This window comes from Cyprinodon tularosa, unplaced genomic scaffold (assembly GCF_016077235.1).
Source record: "Cyprinodon tularosa strain WSP-4 unplaced genomic scaffold, ASM1607723v1 ctg303, whole genome shotgun sequence".
NCBI lineage: Eukaryota > Metazoa > Chordata > Actinopteri > Cyprinodontiformes > Cyprinodontidae > Cyprinodon > Cyprinodon tularosa.
In genome coordinates this window covers 403,065-420,161 of record NW_024039012.1, presented here as the reverse complement: position 1 = coordinate 420,161, position 17,097 = coordinate 403,065, and the positions used below count along the sequence as shown (strand labels likewise).

Here is a 17,097-nt window from a genome sequence, read left to right as displayed (position 1 = left end):
CTTTGCAGGATTCGCTCCTGGAACGGCATGTTGGGACATTCACTTGCATTGTGTCGTTGACTCTTTAGCAATCTCTCACACGAACCATCCATGCAGTGACAGTTAACAGTGAAAAAACTACCTTTGAACAGGAAGAAACTGTCAGCAGAACTGATTGCATTCAACAAAATACTTTTGTAAAACTTAAAGTTTAAAATATTAAATTCAGTTTTAATGTAGCAGGGTTGATTTTAAAACCAATCTATGTAATCTCAACTCATCTCAAACTCTTCATAAAGTTCATTATGGTCTAAGTGATTGCACACTTGTTTGGCAACTACTTTCTTAAGAATTTTAGATAAGAAAGGAAGATTAGATATACAGTAGGTCTATAATTTACCAAGTCATCTGGATCAAGAGACAGTTTCTTAAGTAAAGGTTTAATTACAGCAACCTTAAAAGCCTTTGGTACATATCCCTGTAACAGGGATGACTTCCTTAAATAACCTGGTTGGAACTGGATCTAATATACAAGTTAAAGGCTTAGATGAAGACAATATTTTTGCTAAATCTGAAAGTTCAACTGGATCAAAGCAGTCTAAACCCAGTTCAGATTCTAGGGCTACCTCAGATGCTGTCTCACCTTCCAGAGATAAAACAATCATAGTTAGAGGAGTGCTAATTATCTTATTTTTAATAAGATCAATCTTATTTATAAAGAATCCTATAAACTCATTACTACTAAGAGCAGGTGGAATGGACGGTTCAACAGAGCTATGGCTCTGGGTGAGTTTGGCAACTGTATCGAAAAGATATCTTGGATTATTCATATTCTCATTTATTAATGGGGATAAATATGCTGCTCTTACTTTATGAAGGGTCCTCTTATACAGCAAGAAACACATTTTCCAGACTATGTATGATTTCCATATGCTTTGGAGTGCGATTTTCTCTCCAGTTTCTAAGCATTTTGCTTCAGAGTGTGCAGCTCTGCATTAAACCAAGGAGCCAGTTTAAAGTTTTTCTTTTTCAAAGTAGATGCGTTGTCTAAGGCAGTACGCAGAGAACTAGCAACCCCATCAACAAAATCATCAACCTCTGAAGGTGAATAAACTAAACTTTTGCCCTCTGCAGCACTGCTCAGGGAAATAGAGAAGAGAGAAAGTGAAACAGGTTTCTTTAAAATTGACATATATAGTTATTTACTAACGTCTTTAGCAAAATGCTTTTTTTTCTAACTTTAAACAAAACTGGTAAAGTTTTAAAAATTTTGTTCAAATGCTTAAACTACATTTTTATATATATATTTTATTTTTAAAAATATGGAAGAGATTATCTCTGTAATATAAGGGTTTATTATCAGCTTACACTGTCATTAAGTTGATTTTGATTTCCCTTCCTCATTCGGTTTGTTACACTGCTGTTAGCTGTGACAACATCCACCTAACTGAAACATTTCAGAACAGGAACCATTTCTTCAAACTTCAGCTGTGCATATTTTTCCTGCCAAGTTCAACAGAAAATTACAAAAAAGCAGTTCACAGAAAGGTCCACAGAGTGGAAATAACTGAATGCTTTGGAAAATCTGGTGTATATATATATGAATAAACAGAGGTATGACAATACTGTTAGAAGCAATCTGTCGACCAGCCTTTTTCAAATATCTGAAACTATGTATACGGTTAGATAATAGAGTGTACATTGAAATGAGTGCAAATAAAATGTGCCAAACTTTTTCTCCTTGGTTTTATCAACCTGAAGGATTTCAATTCGTGAAGCAAACCCTAGTAGACTGCTGTAATTGTAAGGTTGTTGCTACGGTTTAGCTTTGGTGTAGCACTGATGCTGCCTGGTTTTCACATTTTATTGTGTTGCATTCATGATGTATTTTACTGGGTCTTTTGGTAATACAGTACATGATTAAAATGACCAATATAATATATAACTACATTTTTAGAGTGTTACAATGGATAAAAAGGATATAGTGCCTAAAGAAAATGTTTGCCTCCTTATAGATTACACAAGATTTGGCTGTTTTTCCTATCAGTACATATTTTTTTATAATCAAAAAAATGTTGAAATCCTTAAAGGATAATTTGATAAATAATTAAATACGTTTTTTAAGTAACTGTTAGGGAACAAATGATAAAAACCAGCTTGCCGTGAACACCTAATCCCCCCCATGTTAAATCATAAATAAACTGTGATTAACCAAACAAGCTGTGTTCCATTTAAGCCACACCCAGGTGTAAATACAGCCAGGCCCATACAAAAAAAAAAAGAAAGGCAGTTAATCAGAACCTGTTTGACAACATGAAGTGGAATAAAAGATCTTTAAATTTTGCACAATCTTTTTTAGTTGTGATCCAAGAAAAGTTCAATGAGGGTTGATCAACAAAGGCACCAACATTTATCAGCATCAAAGGCATCCCAAAGGCATTTCTAAGGATTCAGTACTCCTATTGAACCACATTGAGAACCTTTATGCAGAAACGCACAAAAAAGAAACACTGATAAATATTCCCAGGATTTGCCAGCCTTAGAAATTAACCCAAAGATGCATGAGCTATATAAGAGGACCAAAAAAAAAAATTCCAGCACTGCAGGCTTATCTTGCCTTTGTTGCCTTATTTATGATTCATAAAGAAAGGCAAGACTGGTTAAACTTTTAGAAAGGTTTGCATTATAAAATCAAACCAACATTTCAGAAAATAAATCAATTTGTTGCTGGTAATGTGATCAGATCTGATTCAGGACATGAACTCATCCATCCATTTTCTAAACATGATCATCACTGCATGATGGATGGAACCATTACAGCTCTTTAGCTGATGAACCTACAACAGAACTTCTGACCATCAGTTCATTACATCAAACTTGACAACACCTAGGTGACACAGATGGACAATAAAAGCAACAACAAGCACCTTGGTGTTAAAGCTCACCTGAAAGTTCAACTCTGAAGGGCATTAAAATAAGTTTAAGTTTGATTAAAAACTTTTGGTGTCATCTTTTCCAGCGTTTTTTATTGTCATTACACCGTCACAAGTACACCGTATCGAAATTCACTCTCTGCATTTAACCCACCCCTCTTGGGGAGCAGTGGGCTGCCATTTGCGGTACCCGGGTAGCAGTGTGGGTTTAAGGGTCTTGTGCAGAGACCCAGAGTGGCAGTCTGTGGGAATGGGTTTCAAATTCACAACCTCAGGATTCCAAGCCCTGTGCCCTAACCACTAGGCTGCCACTTTGACTCCCCTTCACTTTTCAAAGTTAAGTACAATTGAGACATTATGGTATGGTACTAAACAGGTTGCTCATGTTCAAATCTGGCTGCCTGTGTTTGCTAATTGAATGGCTTCTGAATGCCGTTGGTTGATCTCCATTTTATATGTGGCATCAGAAGCTTTAGCCGGACACAAAAAAATCATTTTCAGGAACAGAACCTGCAGATTTGCAGCGTTTTTCTTTTAGACAAACACATTTTACTTTTTTACTAGTTAATTATCTGATGTTTAACTTCGATATAAAACATTGTTTCATCTTCTCTACCAGACCTTCTAGGTATCCGTCCATCTCCTAACAATGGGACCCATGGCAGCCTGAATCATCTCCTGAAGCATCCGTTCTATAAGCCCGTTTACCCCGCGCAGCTCTCCCATGAAACCCCCTGTGACAGCTCCAACCCGGTTTCCACAGACGACCTGCAGTGCCTCTGTTCATCTCAGACCACTAAAACAGTAGGGGACTTTTCTTTTTCCCACTTGGATTATTATAAGTGTCCCCTTTGATTAGCAAATCAAGTAAATGGTCTTTATTAACGCAAAATAGAAATACAAATGCTGACTTAAGCTGTAGATCCTGCTATTATTGCCTAATCTTGAATAACATGAATTAATAAATTTCAATTAAACTAAATTGTTATTTTGCAGCAGACAGTTTTAAATGGACGACTTTTAACAATAAACTCAGGTAATTATCTTTCTTTTTCTTTAGAATGGCACTGAGAGATTTTTTGCATAACCTTTTAAAATGTCCTCCTTAGACACCAAGAGTAACTTGCGCCGCCTTCACCAGCCTTTCGGAACCCCTGTGGTCACTCAGGCAGACACAAGTTTTTGTCTACTGTACCAGGATGATTACATCAGTGGATACAGCAGAGACCGCCTCATGCCGCTCTGGGTGTCGTTCACCATCCAGCCTCTGGTGAGTGCACAGCTCGGAGCTCTCTTCCATCTCCAAACTTAGCCCCATCAGTCAGGGCTGCTTCAGCTGAATTTCTTCTATGACTGTGGTTTGGCTGCAGATTGGAGGAGGTTTGTAAAGCATCTGAATCCCTTCTGTAAACAGCTGCTGCTCATCTTTGCTACTCGTGTGGTTCAAACAGCTCTTTTCTTTTTTCCTCTCAGTGGTAGATCTTTCGTGTAAATCAAAACCTTCGACACAGTGGTGTATTTCCAATGGAGTTTTGACTCCTTTGAATTTTTTGAGCAAGTGGGCATTTTATCCAAATACAGACAAGCAAAAAATTGCCTGCCTTGTAAATCCCTTTGTTTTTTGTGGGTAAAAAAAATTGTTATGACTCTTTAATTGTGTCTTATTATATACATACATAGATTTAAATACTAAATCTAAAAAATATAAAAGATTTTATGTTTCCACCATTAAAATAGTCTACACAAATTTAATGAGTAACTTGGCAGAAAATAAGCCATTTATGTTTTTGATACATTTCCAAGAATCCATCAAGCTTAAGTTAAAACTGTCAGTCAGAGCCAGCTGGATTGTCTATTTTTTACTGAGCACTGCGGTTAAAATCACAACTGAGAGGGATGGGGAGGAGTCCAAAGTAATTTTTATCACCCAAGGTTTTCAGGTTTCACTTCAGTACATATTTAGGCTATTTGAAGTGATTCCTCTTGTGTTTAGGCTATTCTGTTTATTAGTACTTATCTTTAAAAATTAAAAAAATCACCTCTTTAACTAATATTTTATTTTTTGTATTATAGATTTACATTTAATCCAGCATTAAATGTATGAGCACCCCTACTACAAATAAGGCATATTTTAACTTCTACTCTTGCAATATAAGTAAAATTTGGTAAAAATGCTTTTGAAATACCAAAGCATCACAATTAATACGTGCTTTACTGTTTAAGATGTTTTTTTTCAATTCAATTCAATTTCAATTCAGTTTATTCATATAGCGCCAAATTCACAACACAAGTCATCTTAAGGTACAGTCAAATTTATTCAAAGTTTTCTAGCTCAGGAAAACCAGTTGATTGCATTGACTCATTGACTCAAATACAATCCCTCACACTGAGCATGCTTGTAGCAACAGTGGAGAGGAAAAACTCCCTTGTAACAGGAAGAAACCTCTAGCAGAACCAGACTCAGTGTCAGTTCCCATGTCAGAGGACGAAAAGAGCACATCCAGCCAGTCATGGTCAGAGAAACAGGACTACACTGGAAATTTTTATGATTAAATATTTCATATATAAAAAATATTATGCCTTTATATATGATTTAATGTATCATTAACTCTCACTGCCCTTATCAGAACTACAATTTAAAGATTAAACTTTTTGGCATTTTGATTTATGTAACATTCCGATAAAAGCATATTAAGGTGCAAGAGAACTGCCTCTGAGAATGCCCACATATATATCTTTGAATTTAGTATGAAACCCCAACTTGCTACCTGCGGTACAAGGATCCCCACTCCATTAGGCATAAGACAAGCAAAGGAGATCATACAGGAGATTTTGTAGGAAAGAGATAACTTTAACAAAATAGGTTCTAAATATGTATTGTTATTAAGTTCTTGTTTACTTATTTTTAGAAAAAAATTTGTACATTTTTGTTTACAGATACTCTTTGTCTAATATAATTGAGCTGAAGCAACTTTCCAAAAAAGAATGGGTACAATGTTAGCCTAAAGGCGCTCAAGGATGAGATAAAATTAATTTAAACCCAATGATGTTCTTTGATATTTCAGAGTTATTTTTTGCTTGTTCTATAAGATTGGTTTCATTTGATAACATGCAAGAATTTAACCTCAGATAAATAGTTTTTGTTTTCCTTGCTTTTCTAAACTAAATTATTACTCAGTCAAGTGACCTTTCCCCTTTTCTGTTTTCCTGTCCACTCTGTCCACCATGACTGATCCCCTCTCTTAGCCCAGTGTGTGGTACCCAAGCCAAGAGGGGTGTGTTGGAGCAGACCCACGCATCCCGTCTTCATCTGGTCAGCTGTGTCTCCTCTACAGCGATGAGGCCAAATTATCGTATGGCCTGCTGCACCCCCCATGTAAGTGTGTGTAACTGTACATAAAAAAAAGGTTCTCATCATCTCCTCTGTGACCTTTCAGTCCAATAAGCAGCTTTATTAGCATAGAAATACTAAAGCCCCTGTCACACCTAGACGATTTAGACCAGCCTGATGTACAAAAAATCTGGCAAAAACGCTGGCATATGTTGGATGAGTTATGGATACGTTTTGAGTAAGCACACTGGCACACATCGACATACGGCGAGTGTGGCAAGATATTTTGAGCATGCTCAAAATTTGCCAAAGTATGCCAGCGTCTGCTCATACTTTGGGCATAAGTTACATGTAAGCTATCTGATCATTGACATACCTTAAGAGTAAGTTACACATAAGTCGCCGTGTCTAGCTTATCGAAAAGATATGAGTACCTTGTGCATAACTTATCAAGAAGTCATCTTCAACGCATATAAACGTATTTGACTTGCTCCAGACGATCACTGAACATGTTTCTAACTTACAGCTACTGTATAATGGCTTATTGGCAGTGTTTTGGTATAAAAGGGGGTTCACAGGAGGAAACTCTTCCAGACCCATCATACGGTGAGCGAGAAGGTGAGTTTGATGGATCCTCCTTGCGTTCATGCCTACGACCAACAAACATCCTAGCAGACATGATGCTAAATCTGCTGCGACTGCAAACCTTTCTTTCTTTCTTTCTTTCTTTCTTTCTTTTTCCTTTTACTTTATTCTTTTTTTTGGGCGGGTGGTAAACAGCAGGTTAACACTGCTATCAAATAAAAAATTTTATGCAGTTCGGGCGCCTTCGGGCGCATTGCTGCCCCCCTCAGGACACTGGCTTGGGACATAAGTTAGGCTGTCATTGGACATAAGGTCAGGACTCATTATGAATACTCGAAGTATACACCTAAAATTGAAAAAATACATGGAAGGTTCAGTGCATGCCATTTTTTAGGAGATTCTGGGATGTCAGGTATAAGCTGTCTAAATAGGCAAGGTGTGACTGGGCCCTATCACTGTTCAGATTTCATTGTGTTTGGCAGTCTTTCCATTTCACAGCTATGCAATAGTCTTGTATATAAAAAAAATATTTATATTTAATTGTTGCAGTAAAACAAAAATATGAGTTGGTATAAAAGCTTTTAGAAGGGTGTAAAATGTTTTGCTTCCTGGTGGCCTTAGTAGGTAAGTGAAAGAGGGAAGTTAAGACTCATCAGCAGCTGTGAAAGACCAAGATGTATCAAAAATATTAACTTCCTCTTTCTCTGTAACAATAAAAACGGATTAAGTTCAGCTTTCTATATTATCAGCATTTTTAGATTTCACCATCTCATACCTTCATAAATTGGCATCCTGATCTACAACTTAAAGAGCCTTATAAGCCTTATGTTGGAAAAAAACCTCTTACCTACCTGTTTTTCCCAGTCAGATGTATCAGCTTCCATCCTCTTTTCAGATCTGAATGCCACTGGTCCAGAGACGGACTCTCTTATCAGCAGCAACATGGCGCCAATGTTCCCTGCATTCAAAGGTGAATATTTCTGCAAATAATTGTCAGTTATGTGTTGTTTTATTCAGAAGTTTTCTGTTTCACAACTGCTTTTATGTAAACCGATTAAAGTTATTTTGATAATAACAATGAAAGTTGTTATTTAATGGTTTAGATCAGGGGTCTTCAACATTTTTCAGGCCAAGGACCCCCCAACTGATGGTGAGATGGAGCAGGGACCCCTAGTTATATATATTGTATGAAATTGTGTTATATCAAACTGGTCCCATAGTCACTCTAATACAGATGGAGTAATGTAACGAAAGTAATTTCTCCCTGGGATTATTAAAGCATTTCTGATTCTGATTCCTGGTTGATGGGACAGGTGTTGTGAATGAAACGGTGCCCAGCTTGAAAGAGCTCGTGTGTGTCGCTGAATGTGTGCATTGATGCATTGATCCCTCCATTTATCTGTTTACTACAGTGTGTTGAAATCATGTTAATTTGTATTTAAAGACATTTTAATTAGTGGAAAAAATTGCAAGGGGTAATATTAAAAAAAAAGTCTGATCAACCAAAACTTTCACGACCCCCATGCAGTACCTCCGTGGATCCCCTAGGGGTCGCGGACCCCCTGTTGAAGACCTCCGGTTTAGATTATTTTTTCTATTTTGAACGGGACCATATGAATCAACCCAAAAAAGTACAAAAAAAGAAATCCACTTGACTTTGTTTCCAAGTTTGAAGATGTTTTTCTTCCCATCCAGGAAGCTTTTTCAATTCAAAATTGCAGAAATAGCATTGAGTTCTGGGCTTTATAGAGTGGACAAAAACAAAGCCTTGTTTTGGCTTAGAAAACATGCAAATTGAAGAGGATGAACGGGTCCGCCCCTTAGGAATGGGGGACGTTTGGGTACACGATACCTGTCTATGTTACTGAAAGGGGGGTTTTTTAGGGGGAATGAGCATTAATTATGAATCAGCATTAATAATCCATTTTTTTTTTAACTGAATCAGCTAATTATATGATCTGAAAAATGCTGAATTGGTTGAGTTTCGATAAATAAAATCCTTTTTAGGTCATCAATGGTCTGTAAACCTTTAAATAAAATCTTTTTCCAATAAAATTATTTCAAATTGTTTTTCATGTTTTGAATGCCTGGATTATTTCAAGCAGGTGCTGCCCTCTAATGGTTCATTGCTCATAACACACCCTTTCTACCCTGATTGTACAACCTTAAAATGAAATGTCACTTGTACAACGACAGGTTTATCTCTGATGCTAAACCCTATGTTTCTGTTTTCACAGAGGTTTGGAACCGTTTCCACACTTCTGTGCTTTTTAGTTATTTGCAACAGCTGAATGGGGTCAACATTATCAGTGGGCCGATATTTGATGTAGACTTTGATGGAAATGCTGATCCAGTCAAGAAAAGCACAGGGTAAGTTGTATACAGCTATGGGGATTGCTGTCATTTTGGTGCAAATGTTTTCAAATGTTTAGCAATTTCTAAAAAGAAATTTCCTATTCAGAGATTTGTAGTTTTAAAAATGTACCTAACCAGGCAGTGTTTCCTTTGATATGACACCAAAGCAAAGCAGTTATCGATTTTAATGAATTATCTTTTCAAATAAGCATAATGGGTCTTTTAAATTTATGCTGTAATTTGAACTACTTTTTGAATATCATAAACAGTAAATACATTTGTTGGACATGAGACGTTGTAAGGAACTGCTTTAAGTTTAAAAATCCTTTAATTTGTTTGATGCCAAAACATAATCCTAAATAGCACTAGTTGCTCAATTTGGAATATGGAATAAAAAACATTTTGACTTATTTCCTGTGCCTCATTCTTAGTAATCTGCATTTTATTGTATCTCCCTCTCCACATACATATGCACGTTACTTATATAAAATGTTTTCAAGGTACACTATTTCTACCTTGTGCATTTAATGTGACCTCAAAGAGTCGGAATAAGAGAAATTATCCTGTGACACTTTCAATAACTACTGAATTTTTTATTTTTTTGTCCTTTATTTTATAAAAATGTGTTTAAAAGTGCTGGGATTTGAAATTGGGACTGAAACATTGTCCTATTTCTGTAAAACGGGTAACTGCAATGCAGAATTACCAAACTGCTGTAATAACATGTTACATCAGTTGCCTCACTTATTTAGATATTCACCTGCTTTGCTGTTTTCTTACTTTACCTCTTGTTTCTTCATTTTGGGTATTCATAAGCCCAGTGCCTTTGTTATGAAATATCACAGTTTACTAAAACAGAATGTATTGGAACGCTTAAGGAAAGACAGCCAGGAAAAAAAGTAGGAAACAGATCAACTACAGTTACATGTAGTATATATTTGACAAATTCAAATTGGTTTGACCCTTTACAGCCTGGAAAATGAAAAAAAATCACTAATTTAAAATTATTTTAAATTAGAGTTATCATTGAATTTACTGACAATGATATCAATAAAAAATAACATTTTGTATGAATTAAATTGGATAATTTATTTGCATCCATTTTGATGCATTGGGCACTTCTGTCCTCTACATGTGTTTGATTGTGTAAGTCAGGATTTTAAAATAAAATAAAATATCACACTGATGATGCAGATGTCTGAAAAAATCATGAATCAAATATAATACACTTTGCTTTAAAGGGTCATGTTTGAACAGGTTATACATCATGCTTTTTTCTAAGCCTGCCAAAGTGAAAGTGAGCTATACTGCTATATATATATATATATATATATATATATATATATATATATATATATATATATATATATATATATATATATATATAACCGATACTGATGTTAAAGCTGGACAAAAATAAGTAGTCATTGAAAATAGCAGTTTTGTTATCCATTTCTGACAATTTGAAAAATAATATACTCAAATATATTTTCATATGCTGATATCACATTGATTTTTAAAAACGCGGTATCGATCTATTTTACTTTCTAAAATCTCGTGAAATTTCATCGTTCTGTTACAAACTCTTGTGATATTTTGCAAATTCTTGTGAGATTTTGTTAGTAAAATAGATCGATACCAATATATATATATCAATATATCAACATATAAAAATATGGCAAAATTTCGTGAATTTTCGGGGGATTTCGTAGCATAACGTTGACATATAGCAATATTTCATTAGTAAAAGTGATTGATATGGTGTTTTTAAATGGCAATATATCAGCATAGGAAGATATTGTGATAATTTAATGTATCAATATTTTTTCCCCCGTCTTTAGAAGTTTTTAAGTCTGTAAAAAAATAAGTTTTTGAGGAAGAAGAAGAAGAAGTATGTTTTATTTTTTTTTAGACTTTAGAAACTCAGAAGCTGATCAAATATCGGGTTAAATATCGGTGGGGTGGCCGATGTCCGATATTCAGTTTTAGGGCCGATACAGGCCGATACCGATAGTGGGCCGATTATTTCGTGCATCCCTATTTTAAAGTCTTTAAATTGGCCCCTCTTTAACTCTCTGAGCTTCTTCATCCCTACATTCCTACTCGCTGCCTTGGGTCAGCTGACCTGCTGCTCCTTGAGGGACCGAGGTGCAGATGGAAGCTCAGAGGAGACACAGTTTTCAGTTACTGCTCCAAAATTGTGGAATGAACTCCCCCTCCTCTTATGGCAATCCTCCTTACCATCTATTTTAAAACTCATCCTAAAACCTTTTTTTATTCTTTGGCTTTCAACGCAGTATGATGCTCTCTCTGCTTTTGTTTTTTCAGGTTTGTTTTAGTTGTTGTTTTTTATTTTATTTTATTTGTTATAAATTAATGAATCTATTTTACTCACTTTATTCTTTCAAATGTTTATTTTTTTTATCTTTATTCCATTTTATTTTCTTGGTATGTAAGGGCACTTTGTGGTTGCTGTGTTGGGTTTAAAGGGCTCTATAAATAAAGTTAAGTTGAGTCAGCTTTTAGTGAAAAAAATCATGCTCTGCCTCACATCTCTGCTTGGTGGTTTGATTAAGTGGCATGTTGTTTACGGGCAAGGCGAAGCTAGGTGCTTCCTTAAGAGGGCAGGTTATCACTGTTCTACGTAAACTGGTAATGCCACAGCAGAATTCATGAGGATTACTCAGACATGCATGAATCAAGCTAAATAAAACTTTGTGCTTGATTTTAATAAAGGAAAATAATACAGCATCGTGAATAGCTAAGAATAGTTGATTTTGTATAATATACAGTAAGGATTTGTAAACATCATTAAAAGATGTAATGATGTGGTTACGAGGGATCTTCACACATTTTATAAAACTGTTCAGGGCGGTTACAGTGTTGCTAAATCCAAATTGTAAAAGACGTAAATCAAGCCACATGACAGTTTGGTGGTTCTCTGGTTACATCTTATCACACAAGATTTACTGAGCTGCGGCGAAGGAAACTGTGAATCATAACTGACCATGTCTTTTTTACCCTCACTTCTTTTTTTAGTTAGTAATGAAATACTGTAACTAATAAGCTTACTAAAGGCAGTTCTTTGCTCATGCCCCCTGGCTGTTTGCTTGTGTTAGTGTCTGGTGTGGAAATATGAGAGGTTTTTGTGACAAATAGTACAAAAAAAAAACAGATTTGTGTCATCACAGCACGGACGAAGTAAATAGGAATCATAAGAGCTAAAGAAAATGTTTTCTGCTTAGGAAACATGTTGAAATCCAGCTGTTTCTTTGAATCTTAAAAACCCTTTTCTCTCCAGGAACCAAACTGATGTCCCGACGCATTTCTTCTTGATCATGACCAGCTGCCGCAACTCCAGCTTGACTCCTATTAACTGCGAGGGTCCACTTCAGGCCATTTCCTTCATTATGCCCCACATATCTGACTACACAGAGTTCTGTGCTGTGAGTAACACCTGTGACTCAAACCACACCTCTGTACACTTTCCATTAAATAAAATCTGCATGCATCTATAGTAACAGTAAAATCTGTTTCCATCTTACCTGAATATGCCTAAATAAAATCTAGGTCATCTTTTTGCATTAAAACATCGAAGTCAATGTTTTTAAAGACTATACCTGCTTTACTTTAAACCTACCATAGATGCAGGAGTCACAGCAAACATGTGATTACGTTACTATCAGCGAATGAGATCGTATAAGAAGTTTGTTTTACCCTAAATGAAAAAATCCCGACTGATGGAAATCTACACTAAATATTTTCTTCTCCAGTTAAAATATCAACTGGTTTTAGAACCATACTGTAGTGAGGCTTTAGATTTCAGGGATCGGAAGCTGATCAGATTTGATGGAAATATGGGTGGGGCTGAAAAGATACGGAAATAAAAATAAAAATAAAAAGTTGTTGGCTGCAAAAGATCTTTTTTCTGGGGTGGGAGGGAGGAAGCCTACACTACAATGGAAGATTTGAAGAATAATCTGTTAGAACAGCCTAGACAACATGCAGGCATACAGTCCACCCAATACCATTTAAAGTTGTCTAATAAATCTAACTGAGCTTTGAAAAAGGATGAGAACAAATGTCAGTCTGTAGATGTGTTTCAGCAAAGGGTAGAGGGTGGTTATAAATGCAGCCCACAAAAAAAAATATCATGTTTTGTTTTTCTTCCACTAGTTAAAGCCCTTATTCGTTTTTTTGTTTTTGTTTTTTTTTATCAAAATATAAAATGTTTCCCTTTAATACATAGACATTTGTAGTTTTAATATGAGAGAATTGAAAAAACTGTGATTGTGTGAATACTTTTGTTAGTCTATCTCCTAGATCCAGTCTTAAATCTTTCTGTGTCTTTTCAGGAGCGGTCTGAATTTGCGTGGATAGAGGAGTGGCTGAGATTTCACACCGCAAGAGTTCGAGACATTGAGCTCCTAACAGGGATCAGCTTCTACCATGACAGGATATCAGTGGAAGAGACGATGCAGCTTAAAACGTTTCTACACACTGCAACACCCAGAGACTAATTTTAAAAAAGCTTGGCTTTCCAACGAAGGCAAGATATGTCTAAAGCCAGTCCAATTTTTAGATGCACCGAAGCAGCAGGTTCTTTAGCTGCTTTATTGAGAAAGTTTCCTATTTCAGACCAAAGGCTTCTAACTTAAATTACCTTCCATTTTTAGCCGTATTTTTTAAGACCAATGTTTCTGGACTCTTTTGGCATTAATCTTTGCTGTAGTTTTCAACTTTGAGAAAAATCTTCCTGGTGCTTTCTCTGACTTTTAAGCCAAAATGCTATAAAATGAAAAATGTTACCTCTTGAAGATGAGCTTTTTGGGAAATAGTAGGAATGCCATCTCCTTATGTATAAAATGAATAAGTAGCATATGTTTGTCAAAGGAATCATGCCATATTAAGAGGACTTTCCATCCAAATTTTGTTGCTGAGTTATCTTGTCTGTTTTTTATAATGTTTTGGATCAGTACAGTTTTTAGTATTTTGTGAATTTTTGGAAAATAGAAATTTCGTGTATGTTGGTAAAAATGTGCAGTATTAATGTTTGGAATATTAACCTTGTCTTAAACAGATGCTTTACTTCCTCCCCTCTTTAACTTCATTTCCTTCCCTCTGTCCTGAGTGAAAGAAAAGAAAATAAGGGTCAATGTGCCTCAAAACGCTAAAAGAAATCTATTAGTTCGACTGTTCAATTTTTTTTTTCTACATTTTTATTATTTATTATTATATAAATCTGCTACCCAGTAACAATCAATCTGATTATACATTGAAGTTCAGAATCCACATTATTACTCAAACATCAACATTCAGAACCATTGATAACTAGGGGTCATTATGACTTAGGAAATTGCTTTTTGGCTAAATGTCCAAACTTAAGTCTCATGATCATAAACGTTTTCATCACCTTGTTTTTTAGGTGATAATACATTCATGAGATAAAACACACCTATTAAAACCTATCTATTTTTTAAGGCAAAATGTATTTTCCTTAACTCTTTCTACATTTTAGGCTAAATTGATGTACCACCATTAGGGGAAACCAAAAAACATCTAAAGCTGCCATGAATTTTAATAGGGAATTATTTTGAAACTATATAAGTTCTAACATGTCCTTGATAGAAACTAAATTCCACACGATTATGAAGATGTGTAATGCGTTTCTCAATTGTCCATCGCTACACTTTGCTGTGATAATGTATATTAAAAACTTATTGGATCTTCACCTAACTTTCAAGATACATTTAAGGTATACTGTAGCCCTTATATCATATATTATAGTAATGCTCCATTTAAGTGTGTGTTAGTAACAAAACTTCAAATAATTCATTCATATTACCCTTTGCATTTAAAATCAACACCAAATATCACCCCTATGCCCTTATTAGTGCGGATTTTTAATAGAGGTTATTTCTATTTCAAACGTTTAATACAATCCTGCTTCTTCTGTACTTTATTGTCCGTCCCTCTTTTGTTCTTTTTCTGCTGATATCCAGAAATCTGTTTTCTTCAGTCGTATGAGAATCCGTTCCAGATTTAGAACATGGCCTTAAAAGATGAAACACAGAAATTCTTCTTAATTTGGTATGAATCTGAGCCTTTTTGTTCACATGATTCAATATTAAACTTTCCAACAAAGTGACAATAAGGTTTAAAGAATTTGGGTTTTTTTATTCTTTGATAAAGCAACACTAAAAGGATCAATATCCAAAATAAATATCAAAAAAATGTAGTTAAAGGGTAAACTTCAGGTGAGTATCAACATTCCTTATTAATTCCAGTAAAATAGTGTTGCACAAAGTAAAAACGACATTGATAGAATCAGCCACAAGCATAAATTCTTGCATTAGCAACAGCTGCCTGTATACAGAAAACGTGTGGTTTATGCATGTTCAAGATGCTAAAAGTCAAGAACTGGAGAAGAAAGCTGTAAACAGTAGATTTGAGGGTTATCCAAACAGTGCAATAGACTATAGTCTGTTCGATGAAGAGGAGAGCTCTGAGTCTAACACGTCATCTTTAATGAGTCAAACTGACTAGAAACAGGAGGTGGATGTTTCCTGTTACAAGACAGAGGAGATCACCTTCACACAGAGGAAAAACGAAACAACCTATTGGAAAATGTTGTTAGTCAAATGTTGATTGATTGCAGGCTGACTTTTGTATTAGTTTTATGCAATATATGTCTCTCACTGTTTCTCCTGAGAATTACTAGGAGGAATAAGAGAGACAGACAGGAGCCATGCTTGAGACGTCATGAAAAAAATCATGGAGCTCTTGGTTTAATGTTCCTTGGAGCTCATTTGTCTCTTGGCATAAATGCAAATCTGATTTTTTTGCTTGTAAATTAGAATCTGTTATCAATATGTTTACCAATAAAATCTTTGTGAATTTTTTCCCTTCCTTGCAGCTATTAAAAGTTTATGAAGTTTAATGATAACTTGTTTTTTACTAGTGCCTTTTCAAGTTAAAAGACTCCAAAGCGCTTTACACTATGTTGCTGACATTTGTCACACATTCACACGCTTATGGTGGTAAGCTATACTGTAACCACAGCTGCCCTGTGGCAGCCTGACAGAAGCAAAATGCTACAGGAAGTTAAAACAAAATACAAGGTCTGATACAGATAGAGACAGAAAAATATTCAGCCTGAATCTTCCTCTGCATTCAGATCACCGCTCCAACACTTTATTACAGTAAAGGAACCTGAGGAACACGCCTCAAGTTGCAAGTATATCCTACCTTTGATTTCATCTACTGTAATTAGACAGCCCACTCCCTGTGCCACTGCTTTGATGGCACTTGCGATCACCACTGTTTCAAAAGGCTGTCTATCTATGATAGGGGAAGTTATAATCAGGAATTGTCTAATTAAAAGGTATTTCGTGGATTGATTCCTTAAGTTGGAAATGTAAACCCACTTTGGGTTGCTGGTAAACCAGTATGGAGTCTTGAGATCCACTGCAGAAATTAAACTAAACAAGTGCCTCAAATATAAAACCATCACTTAGAAATTGAGAAAACCAATTGCTTTGTTTTTTGATGCTATATCAAAGAACTGCTGTAAATTGATTTTGTAGAAATAATTATATACTAAACTAATATTTTGGGTCATGAGTCAAAATAACCTCCAGTTTAGATGACATGCTGAATCATATTTGCTCTAGACATGACTACAAGGCGCTTCAACCGCTGCACCTGATGAATCAGACTTGAGGTGAGCAGCCATTAAAAAAAAAAAAAGATCCTAGAACCTTGACTGAGAAAGAAAGGTTTTAACAACAGCATTTTAAGCTCAAACTGAACATAATCATATTTGAGGGATTTGCAGGGAGCTGTATGTTGTGGAGTTTGGGGCAAAGGAAGGATGTCTTTGCCCAGAAGGCTTACTTAAGAATAAACAAGTGA

The 17,097-nt window shown here is 35.5% G+C and overlaps 1 protein-coding gene across 2 annotated transcripts in view; it reads left to right on the top strand.

The window, feature by feature from the left end:
- enpp1 (ectonucleotide pyrophosphatase/phosphodiesterase 1) overlaps window positions 1-14,278 on the top strand; it is a 47,021-nt gene extending 32,743 nt beyond the window's left edge. The window contains exons 16-23 of one of the 2 annotated variants that reach the window (XM_038291890.1): window positions 3,532-3,716; window positions 3,912-3,948; window positions 4,022-4,182; window positions 6,159-6,288; window positions 7,724-7,798; window positions 9,066-9,198; window positions 12,485-12,629; window positions 13,539-14,278. In XM_038291890.1, coding sequence (XP_038147818.1) covers window positions 3,532-3,716; window positions 3,912-3,948; window positions 4,022-4,182; window positions 6,159-6,288; window positions 7,724-7,798; window positions 9,066-9,198; window positions 12,485-12,629; window positions 13,539-13,703 — 1,031 coding nt within the window. In that variant the 3' untranslated portion in view covers window positions 13,704-14,278. Of the gene's footprint in view, window positions 1-3,531; window positions 3,717-3,908; window positions 3,949-4,021; window positions 4,183-6,158; window positions 6,289-7,723; window positions 7,799-9,065; window positions 9,199-12,484; window positions 12,630-13,538 lie in introns of both variants that reach the window. The other variant, XM_038291889.1, reaches the window with a different exon arrangement.
- Window positions 14,279-17,097: the final 2,819 nt, after the last annotated feature.